General features: G+C 46.0%; 1 protein-coding gene across 1 annotated transcript; it reads left to right on the forward strand.

Annotated features, from left to right (window-relative positions):
• Window positions 1-4445: 4445 nt before the first annotated feature.
• On the forward strand, window positions 4446-14359 carry LOC113020116 (properdin). The gene is made up of 11 exons (XM_026163822.1): window positions 4446-4749; window positions 10207-10345; window positions 10477-10646; window positions 10721-10888; window positions 11081-11290; window positions 11375-11542; window positions 11940-12131; window positions 12274-12447; window positions 12526-12720; window positions 12961-13072; window positions 13950-14359. Exons 1-11 carry the CDS (start codon window positions 4689-4691, stop codon window positions 14077-14079), a joined length of 1719 nt encoding a protein of 572 aa, XP_026019607.1. The 5' UTR covers window positions 4446-4688; the 3' UTR covers window positions 14080-14359.
• The last annotated feature ends 1424 nt before the right edge of the window (window positions 14360-15783 follow it).

Consider the following 15783-nt stretch of genomic DNA (forward strand, 5'->3'; position numbering starts at 1 on the left):
CCTGTATCTTTAACACTAATGCACAAGAATAATACTACGCCAAGAAAAAACTGGAGATTTAATATATCACTACTTAAAGATGAAGACTTTATTAAATATTTTAAAAAAGAGTGGACTTCATATTTGGACTATAATGACACTCCCGAAACATCAGCTTCTGTTCTATGGGAAGCAGGGAAAGCTGTGATGAGAGGTAAAATAATTTCTTTCTCATCACACAAAAAGAAAAAAGAAAACAAAAATATTCAGGAATTAGAAAAAAACATCAAATCACTAGAAGAAGCCTACGCGTCCCACCAAGATCAGGAAACATTGAACAAAATACGCAAAACAAAACTAGAATTAAATGAGATAATTGATAAAAAACAAAATTCTTAGTACAAAGACTACGCCTACAAAATTATGAACATGGTAATAAATCCGGTCAATTTCTAGCAAACCAGCTAAAAATAAATAAAGAAAAAACAACTATATGTGCTGTTCAAGATTCATCTGGGAACACAATATATGATCCGATACAAATAAACAACATTTTCAGGGATTTCTATAAAACGTTGTATTCACCACAAATAAACCCATCTAAAAAAGAAATTGATCAGTTTTTGGACAACATAACTCTTCCAAAATTATTGGACACTCAAGCAATGGCACTGGATTCACCACTGACACCAGGTGAACTCCAGGAAGCCCTGATAAGTATGCCCAATAATAAGGCTCCAGGTCCAGACGGCTTTCCTGCAGAATTCTACAAAGAATTCTGGTCGATTCTGGCACCAGTTTTCTACAGAACGTTGTTGGAAATTAAAGAATAAGAAAACAGAAGCTACCAAAGACTTCTGGACAAATGCTTTAAATAACCTGGAGTAAATTGCGCTTAAGTTTGCTCACACACTTAAACTAAGTTGAGAGGGATCACGAGTAGATCCTTATTTTATTGTCATTGCTGGCACACACTGAGCTGAGGGGAAATCCCCTTCACTGCACCATTTCTTTTGAAACTTTGGGAATTATAACACTCCAAAAGGATTGCATATCTTTGAACTGAAGTATTTCTGTCTCTAAAAGAACTTATTTCAACCTTAATTACTTTAGTAAGCCCCAGACTAATCTAATCTAATGCAGACTGTCTGAGAAAGGAGTGAACCGCCTAAAAAAAGAACACATATAGCTCATATCCCCAAAGATGACAAGTCTGTAATGCATCAACTGTATTTAATAACTGCATGACTAATCACCCACTGCAACAAAGGAAAGAAAGTCCTGCTGAATCTTGCCGCATGCCAGGAGAACTTCCCACCTGGGAATCATTCAGAGATCACAGAAATACAGCTCATCCTTGACTGAGCATATTCTTACACTTACGTCTCTCATTTCCATCAAATAGCAATGAGCGCAATGAGTAAAATCTTTTGTCTTTGATTTATGTGTGAACGAGCTGACCACAGAGTCAGCACTCGGGCTGTTCAATGAAACATTGAAATTGTTGAGATGACATCATACAAACTAGTAAGACTGGCTGGATCCAGGCAACTAACCGCTCTTACTAGTTTGTATGATGTCATCTCAACAAGAACAAATTAAGTTGCTGAATTTCATGCAGATGCTACATGATTTAATTACTTTTAGAGAGTCTCAGCTCACACGTGTGTTTGTTTCATATTTTCAGTTGTTTCCCTCCACGGCTAAACAAACTCTCATCCGGTTTCAGTAAAGTACTGATGAACACAACACTGGACATAAGGAGCTTCTTTCAAAGAAGAAACTCAGGTAGATGTTATTTTATATATTATGCTTTGTATGTTGTTCAGTATATTTCTCTGCAAAACAAGAGGAACTTCAATACACAGCAGTATATTCACAGATACATATATATTCATATTAAACCAGATATTTACACTTTAGGGAAAACATAAAAACATTTTACTGTTAAACCTAAATTTAGTGTAAACTTGTTTTGTTTTAGATAAATAAATATTGAAATATATTTTGAATTAGTTAAACGTCAGAATAAAGAGAGAGAGGGCAGGGGCGATTTCAGCCCATTTGAATCAAAGCACCCCAAAGAGTTCTTACTTTGACAACATTTGCTGTTTGTGGGACACACTACTAAAAATACAAAAAGCATACAGTACTTAATTGAGATGGAACATTTTAACAACAAAAGTATAGATACCCCCCCCTCCCAAAATGGTTTGTTCCAGCTCTCCCCTGCTCTGGCTCTGGCGCCGTTGCTGCCAGAGCGATGGCGGCTGAGACGCAGCAGAGGGAGGTGGAAGAGCCTGGCTTAAAACAGGACATGTTAGCTGCCTTTAACCTTGCGTTACTCTTTGTACAGTTGGTAGGAGTCAGACCATGTTTCTTTTAGCTGAAAAACATGACACCAGGTAACCTGCAGTGTGGGAAACGTGTTTCCCCACGATGTTTGCTGCCCTACAATCCGTCCTGCTCTGTAGTGAAATCAGTGATATTTGACCGCCCTGTTGCTCCCATTGAAATGTATACAGCCTATTTAAAATCTAAAACGTAACATTGTCTGTAGCCTGCTGTTGTTACCACTGTCCTGTTTGAAAAGGAATGAGAGAAGCTGCTTATTTTGTCATATGTGCCGATATTAAACCCAAGGTACTAACTAGCTAACTGACTGGATTCCCATTAACCTTATAACTGCTGTTGTGTGTGTGTGTGTGTGTGTGTGTGTGTACAGAGACAGTCAGGTTCATAATGGATATGAGGAAGTTTTTTCAAAAAAAGGAGCCACGTCAGGTAAAAGTGTAAAAACAAATCATCCGTCAATAAAGATTAATGTTGGATCAGTTTCAATATTTATATCTTTTATTAGATGTTCATGTGGTTTGGTTATTTGCCTTTTGGTTGAAAGTACACTGAGAGGACTCTTTGTTGGTGATCTTAATAGTATTTTTTAATCTAATTGAATCCAATCTATTTGTGTATGATTGTCAGTCCAAAGAGGGAACGTGAGGAGAAAGTACAAGGTCAGGAAGAACCAGGTGAGGACACAGACAGGGAGCAGTGACAGGCAGAAACTGTTAAACTGCTTGAGAGAGTTGATCACCAACAAGTGAGAGACAGATTTGCCAACCTCAAGGTGAGGCCACATAGGTTAAAATAAAAGGAAAACTCTATAGAGCCATAGTAGCAATAAGATCTTTTTTTGGTGTACCACAGGCAAAGTTGCCTCCATTTTTATAATTTTTCTAATCAATATTTTGTACATTTCAAGGACTCTGTTTTTGGAGTGTATTTTTATATATTTTAAAATGGTAACTGGCCTGTATCTGTATAGCGCTTTACACAACCAGTCATCCACCCATTCACACACTGGTGCTGGACACTGGCGTCACCGGGCCCTCTGACCACCACATTCACAAATGTGAATCTCTGTCCAAAAAATCCACTCAGTTTACTTCTTACTCACTATGAGCATCATTCATTATTCTCCCCAGTAATTAAGGTTAGAATATGTACCAACATAAGCATCAATAACAGTAAATAATAAATATTGAATGTTTCTGAGCAGCACACAGGACTGATACTACACGGTATGCTTAGGTGCACACAGGTGTGCGTGAGCACGGTACTATTCAAAAGGTTTCTCCACCTAAGTGTGTAATAGTAGGTGTGGGGAGCCCCGCCCCCGAGGTTAGAAGCAGGTATGGAGGCGATCCAGGGCCCAGGCATCTAGAGGCCCCTCAGAGACGAGAGCCCAAAAAGGACCACCCGAGGTCCCCATGATTTCCACAACATGTATTTTTTCATGTAGTAACTTTATGTGTGTGGGCTGCAGCGCCTCACTGTGGAACGATGAAAGAACTGCAGTTACTGTTTCACAGCACTGTAGAAGTCGACTGTATTTTAACGCCAGTTATTCAGCCTTTTATCTGAGTGACAAAAAGAAAGTTAAATGATCCCATCTGACTGTTTTCAAAGAGCAATAACACCGACGATGAACAAAGTACTTCATCAGCACCACTAATGTTTCTGGTGCTTGCTCTCATTTCAAATGTCAGTTTCTTTGTTGCAGATGTTTGTTGGATGAAATCAGCTCAGATCTGCTGCGCTGCTCTGGCTGAGTGTGAACCACTGCTTTCACACAGGGAGTCGGTCCTCCCCTCACGACCTCTGACCCGGCTGGTGTTTACATCAAAGACACACATTTGTGTGTCTGTGTGCTGCAGTCGTGGACATTTGAAATACATTTGATATACTATAAAATTCTATAGATCACTTTTATCTACATTTTTATACATAAATTTGGCTTCACTGAACAGGTTTGAAAGGTCTGTTGAGGGTTTTAGGTTTTCAGTGACCAACACCAACATGGGTGGGGGTGGGTGGTGTGGGTGGTGTCATCAGATAAGCAGTTGCCTCATGTCAAGTTTCTTTTTTAGGTTGGTGAAGAGAAAATCTGTATTTACTCACGCACACATGCACACGTTTTTGTCCTTTGCGAGGACGTTACACTGACTTTTGACTGACATCTTGAAGACCCTGAAACACTTGAGTACCCATTAACCAGCGCTGATGTCACCGCCTGCAGCTGTGACAGTTCATCGTACGGCGCCCTGCAGTTCCAGTCAGAGGAGGGTCAGAGGGAGGACCCGAGCTGGAAGCAGTCACATGGGCACAGTTAGAGTTAAGTGTCACTTCTGTGCTGCAGAAGAAGGACGATGGAGGGTCTGAGGGGTCTGCTGGTTCTGGTTCTGGTGCTGCTCTCTGTGCCGCGTTCAGGTGAGTCCAGATGTGGAGGAGTCTGCGTCACTCTGTGATGCTTTTGTATCATTTTAACTGACAGTGAATCATATTTGACAACATGGAGGTGATAATGGTAATAATATTAATACATTTTATTTAGAAGCGCCTTTAAAGATCCTCAAGGTTTCCTCACATTAGTGTAACAAAATAAAAACAACTATGGAATCACGATGAAGGGCATGACATTCTAGATGGTTTTAAGATGTGATTTAAAATTTATTGAGAGAGCTGGTGGTCTGGAGATCTGGTGGAGGTGCATCCAAAGTATGGGCTCTGAGTTTCGTGGTAGTCAGGGGAGCAGGTGGAGCAGACAGAAGGGAAGCTGAAGAAGAGCGGAGCGTACGATGGAGTGAGTATGTATGAAGATCAGGTAAATATGGAGGAACGAGGTTATGAAGCGCTTTGAAAGTGAGAAGCAGGATCTTGAAATTGACACGGAGGTGAACTGGGAGCCAGTGGAGCTGTTTAAGAACTGGTGTTATATGTTCAGTGGATCTAGTTCTGGAAATAAAGCAGCTGTGTTTTGAACCAACTGCAGTTTATGGAGGGATTTATGAGGCAGAGCACAGAGAAGAGAATTACAGTAATCTAAACGAGATGTGACGAGCGTGGCGGTACTGTTTGAGGTGAGTGAGGGACGAAGGCGGTTAATATTAGTGATATTATTTATCTGTGCTGTGAAGGACAGAGGGCTGTCGAGGATGACACCAAGACTCTTAACCTGCGCCATCACCTCACAGTAACGGGGTCCTGGGTTCATGTGCACCTGCAGGTCAAGTGATGATTCGGATTTAGGCGTCTACCTGGGAACTGGATAGACTCCCAATCCTGTGGTGCCAAAGCAGATGATGGACGAGCTACATGCACTGAATAAATCTGTTTAAGCTCACATAGCCTAGGTGGCTACTGTGGCACATCATGGGTTCCACTTTGTTATAGTCTGTGTGAACGTGGTTAATACAGACAGTAACGATATCATAGATCAGTATCGTCCCTTCTGTGTTAAGATAGAACTTTATTAATCCCTCGGGTGGGTTCCTCTGGGAAATTCGATACAATTAACGCGACTGTTGCTTACGCCTTCGTTACGTGTCAGCCAGTGTAGCGTAACCCCCCCCCCCTCCACACACACACACACACACAGTGGACGCAGCTCCTCCACAGAAGGTAGAAAAAATGAAACTGTCAGACCTGAACTCTGCCCCCTCACAAAGATTTGCGCTGCAAACAGACATGAATGACGAGTAAAGACGTTAAAGTGAGCAGCACGTGAATCGCACAACGCTGTGAGGTGCTCGTAGAGAAGCTGCGGGACTAAAAACCTGAAAGCCGTAATAACAGAATCACGTTCTTAACATTGTGTTTTATACCTTTCATCCCACATTTTTATTTTATCATAAAAACTTGAAACAATCACGACCGTGAAGCCCGTGTTCATTCACAGCAGAGTCATGGTAAAAGTTGGTGTGACAATTTCAGTGTTGTACTACAACACACGTGTGACGTTTGTTCCAGCCTGGCCACAGGACGTTCTCCTGGGTCTGGAAGCTGTCGAGAGGACTTCTTGGATCTGCTGAAAACAGAACAGGCCTGAGATGGTTTTAAGTGAAATAAACAGAAAAAACATTCAACTTTCACCAAAAACGGCCTTCAGTGCTCAGTGACTGCTCTTACTGCTTCACACTTCTACTGAATCAAGTTTTTAAGTGCAGAACTTTACTCTGTAGTGAAGTACTTTTACTCCACTACAGAGTAAAAGTACTTTAAGTGGAAGTACTTCACAAAAGGACCACAGCGGCTTGTAGCGTGACGGGTTCGGGTGTTTTCTGTGGAAAACACTCAAAGTGTAGAGTTGTTGGTTCAGGAGATCAGATCTAAATCTGTAAATAATCAACCTGAACAAACAAACACACACACACACACACACACACACACACACACACACACACACACACACACACACACACTGTGTTTTAATTGTCACTTTGTCGGATTTTCATTCAGCAACAATCCTCCAGGTTAGCAGTTAGACGGACATCAATGATTCTGACTGTGAGACGAACATTAAACTGTCTTTGTGCTTCGTTTGCTTCTGTTTTTGGAAGTGAGCCTGAAAATTGTGCAACTTTCACTAGAAGCAAAAACGAACTTTCCCCTATGTCGACATCCCCCCCCCACACACACACACACACACACACACACACACACACACACACACACACACAAAGACAAACAAAGACTGATTAATCAAATAAAGCATGAAATGAAGCAGACGGCTCGAGCGGAGATGCTGCCTGCACGTGTGCACAGCAGCATGTGCAGCAGTCTCCCAGGCTTTCCTTACTAATGTTGTCTAACATTGCACTCTTCTACATCACAGGTTGGTTATTAGGAGAAAATGTATCTGATGATAAACACTGATGCTGGATTGTTTTTTTGTTATTATTATTAGTCCTTTATTTATCCAGGTAAAAGTCTCATTTCCATGAGAGCATGTACCACATAAGTATATAACATTTAAAACAAATACAGTATCCCGTACAAACATGTGAGAAATATACAATAACAGATCAGTTAATTAATCAGATTATAACTGATCTCAGAGCAGTGAAAGCAGAGCAGAAGTTAATCACGTATGTTTAAACGATCAGAAAAAGCTGCTCAGCTTGACCAGCTGCAGACACCGTTTACACCAGCACGCCAGTGAAATCATCAACCAGTCAAGCAGAGTCGTGCCTGTTTCCAACTGACGCCACAAGAGGGCAGTAAGCTAAAGGATGGCTGCAAACAGGCAGTGAGAGAAGCTTTAAGGGCCTGAGGTCGCGTTCACTTTGGCAGGGTGTGAGCACAAGCACTGCTTGCATTGCTTTCAATCTCCCTTAACCTTGATTCCAAAATGAAGCCAAAAATGAGATCTGAATAAATCACAAAACCCTTTGTTGAAGGTTTGAGGACAAAATGTCCCCGTAAACCATAAAGACCATCCATCCATCCATCCATCCATCTTCATCCGCTTTATCCGAGGCTGGGTTGCGGGGGCAGCAGCCTAAGCAGAGAGGCCCAGACCTCCCTCTCCCCAGCCACCTCCTCCAGCTTATCCGGGGGAACACCAAGGCGTTCCCAGGCCAGCCGAGAGATATAATCTCTCCAGCGTGTCCTGGGTCTGCCCCGGGGCCTCCTCCCGGTGGGACATGCCCGGAACACCTCACCCAGGAGGCAGCCAGGGGGTGTCAGATGCCCGAACCACCTCAGCTGGCTCCTTTCGATGTGGAGCAGCAGCTGCTCTACTCTGAGCCCCTCCCGGATGGCCGAACTTCTCACCCTATCTCTAAGGGAGAGGCCAGCCACCCTTCGGAGGAAGCTCATTTCTGCCGCTTGTATCCGCGATCTCTTCTTTCGGTCACTACCCACAGCTCGTGGCCATAGGTGAGGGTAGGGACGTAGATCGACCGGTAAATTGAGAGCTTCGCTTTTACACTCAGCTCCCTCTTCACCACGACGGACCGGTGCAGCGTCCGCATTACTGCAGCTGCAGCCCCAATCCGTCTGTCGATCTCCGGCTCCCTTCTCCCATCACTCGCGAACAAGACCTCGAGATACTTGAACTCCTCCACTTGGGGCAGGAACTCGTCTCTGACCCGGAGTGGGCACTCCACCCTTTTCCGGCTGAGAACCATGGCCTCAGATTTGGAGGTGCTGATCCTCATTCCCGCTGCTTCACACTCGGCTGCGAACCGTTCCAGTGCGAGCTGGAGGCCCTCACCCGATGAAGCCAACAGAACCACATCATCCGCAAAAAGCAGAGATGAGATTCTGAGGCCACCAAAGTGAAAGCCCTCCGCCACTTGGCTGCACCTAGAAATCCTGTCCATAAAAATTTTGAACAGAACCGGAGACAAAGGGCAGCTACAAAGGTAGCGATTCCTCTCCATGAATCGCTACCTTATCGTCGTGGAGGGGTTTGTGTGTCCCTGAGATCCCAGGGGCTATGTTGTCTGGGGGCTTTTGCCCCCTGGTAGGGTCTCCCATGGCAAATTGGTCCTGGGTGAGGGACCAGACAAAGAGCGATTCAGAAGACCCTTATGAAAATACCATCGAGGGAACAGTTTACCCTGCCCGGGATAGGGTTACCGGGGCCCCGCCCTGGAGCCAGGCCCGGGGAGGATGCCCGAGGGCGAGCGTCTGGTGGCCGGGCCTTGGTCCGTGGGGCCCGGCCGGGCACAGCCCAAAGAGGAGACATGGGCCCATCCTCCCGCAGGCCCACCACCCGCAGGAGGCGCCATAGGGGTCGGGTGCATTGTGTGCCAGGTGGCGGCCAGGAGCGGAGGCCCTGGCGGACTGACCCCCGGCTGCCAACACTGGCAATAGGGACATGGAATGTCACCTCTCTGGTGGGGAAGGAGCCTGAGTTAGTCCGTGAGATTGAGAAGTACCGGCTAGATATAGTCGGGCTCACCTCTACACATGGCTTGGGCTCTGGAACCAGCCTCCTGGAGAGGGGCTGGACTCTGTCCCAGTCTGGAGTTGCCCCTGGTGAGAGGCGGCGGGCTGGGGTGGGTATTCTAATATCCCCTCAGCTTGCTGCCGGTACGTTGGGGTTCTTCCCGGTGGATGAGAGGGTTTGTTCCCTGCGCCTTAGGGTCGGGGAACGGGTCCTGACTGTCATCTGCGCTTATGCGCCGAGTGGCAGTTCAGAGTACCCAGCCTTCTTAGAGTCCCTGGGGGGGGTGCTGGAGGGTGCTCCACCTGGAGACTCTGTTGTCCTGCTGGGAGACTTCAATGCTCACGTGGGTAACGACATCAAGACCTGGAGGGGCGTGATTGGGAGGAACGGCCTCCCTGATCTGAACCCGAGCGGTGTTTTGTTATTGGACTTCTGTGCAAATCACAGTTTGGCCATAACGAACACCCTGTTCGAACATAAGAGTGTCCATAAGTGCACGTGGCACCAGGATGCTCTAGGCCGTAGGTCGATGATCGATTTTGTAATCGTATCACCAGACCTGCGACCATATGTTCTGGACACTCGGGTAAAGAGAGGGGCTGAGCTGTCAACTGATCACCACCTGGTGGTGAGTTGGATCAGGTGGTGGGGGAGGACGCTGGACAGACCCGGTGCACCTAAACGCGTAGTGAGGGTGTGCTGGGAACATCTAGCAGAGGCCCCAGTCCGTAAGATCCAAATATAACTGAGTCTGAGTGACTCTTATAAGACGTAATGCTAGTGTTGGATTGTTATGTGTTCTGAATGGACACAAAGTTTCTCCTGTTTTCTCTGATTCGTGGTTGATTTTAAAATATTTAAAAAATATATTTTCTACACAATAATAATGGAGCATGAGGCAAAAATGCTCTTATAAAGATGGCTAAGAACTCAAAGGTGTGTCCGTCATTCATCTTTCCTGTCACCCTTGTGTGTGTGTGATTCTGCAGACTGTGTGAGGTGTTTCACACGCTTCGACCTGAACACAGGTGAGTGTAATGAGGAGATCGGTGAGGTGGACGAAGACGACTGCTGTCAGAACCCAAACTATGGTTACATGGAAACAGACGGACAGTGTGAGTCCTGTGGGTGAGTACACACACACACACACACACACACACACACACACACACACACACACACACACACACACACACAGTAAAAACTGCTGATAACTGCTCCTCCACCAACACTGTGTTGTGTGTCTGTTGTGTTTTCAGTCTCCTCAAGTGGTCTTCTTGGTCGTCATGGTCACTGTGCAACGTGCTGTGTGGGCAGGGAGTGAGGCAGAGAAGCAGGAAGTGTTTCGGTATCGACCAGTCAGAGTGCGAGAATGCTCCACTTTCTGAAAAACTGCAGACTGAACCCTGCAATGGCGTCTGCTGCGACGGTACACACAGAAACACACAGAGACGTACACGTTGTGTTTGAATGTGCTAATTACCTGTGTGTGTGTGTGTGTAGATAAGGGGTGGAGCTCGTGGCTCGGCTGGTCTCCATGCTCAGTCACCTGTGGAGGCGTCGGAGTCAGGAAGCGAAAGCGAGAATGCTCCAGTCCTCCTCAGTGTCGCATGGCTTGCAGCGGTCCTTCAGAGGAAACAGAGAGATGTGCAGCTGAAAACACCTGTCCAGGTAACATTGATGTCATTCATGCTCTCAGGGTTCACAGGCTTATTTGTGTTGAGAGTTTTGGGGGGACAGGTGTGTTTCTGATAAAGGTCAAAGGTAAGTGGTGTGTATTACTTTTAAAGCGGTTCAGTAAAGTCTTTCCGATACTCAGTTCCCACCTGTCACCTGTCTCTCTGTCTCACCTGTGCGTTTCAGTCCACGGTGGTTGGTCCAGCTGGTTTAGCTGGTCTCATTGTTCTGCTACGTGCATCGCTAAATCAGATGGCGATGTCATCGTTCCCTCCAGGGTGCGACATCGCGCCTGCTCTAACCCCATCCCGTCAGACAACACATCGCCACCTGGCAACAGTTGCCCTGGAGACGCCTTACAGGTGCAGCACTGTAGCGAGCTTCCCAACTGTGCAGGTGAGAGAGGAACCAACTCATGATGTGATCCGAAAAAGGTCAAAATTATCAAATTATCTGAGCTCTTATTGGCTGTCTCTGCAGAGGACGGCAGCTGGGGCGCGTGGTCTCCATTCAGGCCATGCTCAGTCTCCTGTGGGGAGGGGCTGCAGCTGTCAGAAAGGAAATGTGATAGCCCCGCCCCTCGATATGGAGGCAAAGTCTGCGAAGGGCCGAGCACTCAGAGCAAGATTTGTGAGAGTCCATGTCCAGGTAACACACACACTGACAAACACCTGGAGCCTTGGACTGCAACACACTCAGTGACGTTACTGCTGAAAGCCTCCCTGCTGCGTCTGGTCCACGCTTCCTGGACGTCTGAGCAGGATCCCTGTTTGCTGATGTTGTGATGCTGTGGTTTAATGCTCCTTATCGATCTTTTAAAACACAAAAGCTGACGCTGTGTAAAATGTAAATAACAACAGAAGGATTTACAAAAATCATTAACACACATTTTATTTACAACAGAAAACATTCAAAATTAGGTCATTTTCTTTTTATTAAAGTTATTTTATTAAAGTTTTACTCCGCATGCCGCCTCTCCTGGAGTTTGTACGCATGTCAGGTGACATGACAGTTAGTGTTAGCGGGATCTCTGCGTCTCTAACAGTTGACGGGTTCTGGTCTGGTTGGTCGAGTTGGGGCGAGTGTTCAGGTTCCTGCATCCCACAAGGCAGAGCCATTAGAAGGACTCGCCAGCGCGCCTGTTCTAACCCCGCCCCTTCATCCAACCCACCTGGTCAAAATTGTCAAGGTGACAGGCACCAGACAGAGAGCTGCAACCACCTGCCCTTCTGCCCAGGTACACCTGTGTGTTTCCCTACCTGTACAAGTCCTTTATGACTCCCCAGTAAATAAAAGGAGTCAGTAGCGCCCCCTGGAGTCAACACAAAGACAATAACCGGTTTTCCCAACTTTTTTTTTAAAAAAAATCTCTCCATCAGTGAATGGAAGTTGGGGGTCATGGTCGCCCTTCAGTTCCTGTCCTGTTACTTGCGGGCTAGGACTTCATGTATCAGCCAGGAGATGTGACAGCCCCTCCCCTCAACATGGTGGTAGCCCATGTCTGGGAGAAGCACGTCAAACAAAGATCTGCTCAACCAGACGCCACTGTCCAGGTTTGGTACCTCAGCGCAGGTGAAAGGAAAAGACTGCGGCACAAGCTTCTGATTCATGTCCAACTTCTGTGTTTTCAGTGGACGGCGTGTGGTCCGAGTGGTCCCAGTGGAGTGACTGTAAGTACCCGGGCGGGCGAGACATCCGCTGTAGGAAGACTTACGGCAGCCATTCACGAGTGCGCGAGTGTCTCCATCGGGCTCATAACGGGTCCCTCTGCGAAGGTGAAAACCTGACTGAGAGACGAGTGTGCTACCACATCAAAGGCTGCAACAGTGAGTCTGTCCTCAACTTTCAACACATTATGTTGACTTTCTAAAGAAAGGCTGAATGAGCTACACCTCGTGTTTGGAAAGGCGAACGGAACCTGTTAGAGTAACATGGGAGACCGGTGTGGCCTCACTGCTGGAGCCTCTGCTGGCCAGTAGAGGAACTGCAGGTCCTGGTGGCTCACCGGCTTCGTTTTCAGGAGTTTTTGGAGGTTGCTGCTTTCTCATCACATTTTTGTGTTACAGTGAACGGCCGCTGGGAGGCCTGGACACCGTGGAGTCTCTGTGATCCACCCTGTGGCGAAAACTCGGTCCGGTCCAGGAAGAGAATCTGCAAACCTGATTACACCGGCTACAAGTCAGTTTACAGACTGGAAAACAAAGACACAGCAAACCAAATCAAATCTGTCGTGCAGTTAAAAATCCAGTCGGGAGCTAAGATTCTAACATCACAGTGAGAACCTTAAAGTCTGAAGCCTTGTTTCATAGTCGCAGCCACAGTTTAACCAGCTGTGAGCTCCAGGGCATCTTGGATGTTAGGTAATAGATGCTACCTGGGCTAATATCACCTGTGCACAGGCCGCTGTTAAAACGCAGATTTTAAAAAAGAGCAATAACAAAAAGCCAAAGCGTCACGGATGGTAGCTGGCTGTGGTTGAAGTACACGTGAGCTGGTCAGACTAACTCACTTTCACCGCTTCAGTGTTCACTCGGCTCTGTTAAAAACAGGTGAGGGCAGAAGAAGCAGGTTTACACACTTTGGTCATCTTTTGATTCCAACCGCGGTTCGACTTCACTGTGTGAAGGAAGAACATGAGATCCAAACCCAAACAATGCTCACGGCAGAACACAAAACTTACCACAAACCTTTTAAAATTTCATGACAAATATTAATGTCAGCAAAATATCCCAGAAAAAAGTTTCTGCAAAAAACTGAATGTCTCGTCTGCAGTACATTCTGCAAACTCCGCTAATCTGGAGGAATAACCTGTGATCTGCAGGCCGTCAGGCAGCAGCGCATTAAAATAGGATGATTCGAACATTTGACACGTTTTCTGCACGTTACTGTGAATAAAATACAGGTTTGCCCCTGCAGCCGTGGTCTCCGGCTTATCCGGGTTCAGGTCGTCAGTTGCTTTGAAAGTGAAATAAATCCAAGTACGACGGTTTTTTAGTGAAACTAGTGTCAAACTGCCGTTCTGCGAATACTACAACGTGTGTTTGTGTGTTTGCAGCCTTTTCCCTCCTCGTTCGTCGGAGAAAGCTTCATTTTATGGGACACCAAATGTCAACTGCGGCCCGTTGCCCGACGGCGAGCAGCAGGACCAGAGCGAGTCCTGCATCAACATCCCCGCCTGTGCCTAACCTCGTACATTACCAACAGTCCAGACGTCTGACTGCAGGCGGAGCTTGTGCTGCTGTTATTAGAATGATGTCGTAGATTACATTTGACCTGTGAAGTCAAAACTTCAGCGGCGTGTTTGTAATGATGATAGTTATTGTAATGGTTTCCAGCCTGGGGCCCAGGTGGCTGATGGGAGCAAAGACGCACACATCCAGCCACACAAATCTAACTTTTGTTGTGAAATGTTGGCTCATTCTACCTGTGCTGAAAGTTTTGGTTCATTAAATGATTTCAAGTCTATTTTGGTCATTTTGAGTCATGACGGAGGATCGAATCCTCTGATGAGCTGCAAATGGATCCAGCTCATTGATACTGTAACCACGACAACAGAGAAGGGCACTTTCATCACAGCAGACTCGAAAACACCAATAACTGCACGATCACTGATGGCAACACAGATTAATTTACTCAAACTGTTGATTCTGTTCATCTGGTGACTCCTTCAGTCTCAGCTGACTGCAGGTTTCCAACCTTATAAGCAGTAGTGACTGAAACCCGCCCACTGAATGAAGCTGGGAGGTCCGTTTATGATCAATATCCAAATTGTCATCACCTCTGATCATTTTGGGATTTCCTTACCTGGATGCCTGAGCATGCATCAGCACATCAATTCACTTTGTTTGCATCAAGGTAATAATAGGTAAGACCTCGGGGGAGGAAGCAAACACTGAAGCTGGTTCAGAGGAAGAGTCGAATGAACAGCAGCTGTTGGTGAAGCTGCTCTGCTTCTCAGATCTGTGCGAAGCAGCTCTGTCAGCCTGGAGCTGAAACACAGCTGGAAGTTCTCGCTGTGATCTCGGACTTCTTTGTGCAGGAGGAGTGTTTTCAGGGCCGGACGAAGGTCCTTTAAAATATGCTTTTATAAATCCATCAGCTCTCTGCCAGAGCTTGTTTTCTCTCATCCTCCCTCTCTGAGCCCGTTTCTGTTAAAAGGGAGTTTTTCCTTCCTACTTTCACCGAGTGCTGCAATCATCCGACCGCTCGGTCTCCTAACGCTGTATCATCTCTCAGTTCTATATAAAGCACCTCGAGGGGCTGTTATGAATTAATAAAACACCGAACACACACATGTACTTTTACTTCCGTCACTTCCACAGACTTTTTACTGTGCAAAAGTCTCGAGCCTCCCTCACTTTTTCATATTTTGCAGTGATTTTTTGAACCGTGTTCATGAAATACAGAATATCAGTGAGGAAGAGTTTGAATCACACGAACGAGCTGGTGTGAGCACAGTCTCAACTCCGCTTTCTCATAGCTCATCAGTTTATCAAAGAACAGCACTGACGTGCAGCTGAAACCATGACCGCGCCTCCACCATGCGTCACAGACGGCTGCAGACTCACTGTTGGACCTCCTCGGAGCCTCATGACGCTTGAAAGGTTCAAAGGTCAGAGTTCAGCGTAACAAAAACATTGGTCTGAAAACAGTCAGGGCCAAGGACTGGACTGAAAGCCTTCAGCAGCTAAAGAAGTATTGGTCAACTTAAACAATCACCGAGTCGGCTCTTTGCAAACAGAAAGACATGAGCTGAGGCTCAAGACTTTTGCACAGCAGACTCAGGTTTTCAGGATTGCCTTTGGAATTAATAACAATAACAATAATAATAATAATAATAATGACGATGATGGATTGGATTTATAAAGCGCTTTACAATGCCACTATTC

Source organism: Astatotilapia calliptera, chromosome 4 (assembly GCF_900246225.1).
Source record: "Astatotilapia calliptera chromosome 4, fAstCal1.2, whole genome shotgun sequence".
Taxonomy (NCBI): domain Eukaryota; kingdom Metazoa; phylum Chordata; class Actinopteri; order Cichliformes; family Cichlidae; genus Astatotilapia; species Astatotilapia calliptera.

Excerpts from the sequence above, each read along its gene's own strand:
- LOC113020116 (XM_026163822.1), top strand. The coding sequence starts at position 4,689 with ATGGAGGGTCTGAGGGGTCTGCTGGTTCTGGTTCTGGTGCTGCTCTCT. Across the intron at positions 10,346-10,476 it reads GGACAGTGTGAGTCCTGTGG|TCTCCTCAAGTGGTCTTCTT; the intron begins GTGAGTACACAC and ends TTGTGTTTTCAG. Across the intron at positions 12,132-12,273 it reads CCACCTGCCCTTCTGCCCAG|TGAATGGAAGTTGGGGGTCA; the intron begins GTACACCTGTGT and ends TCTCTCCATCAG.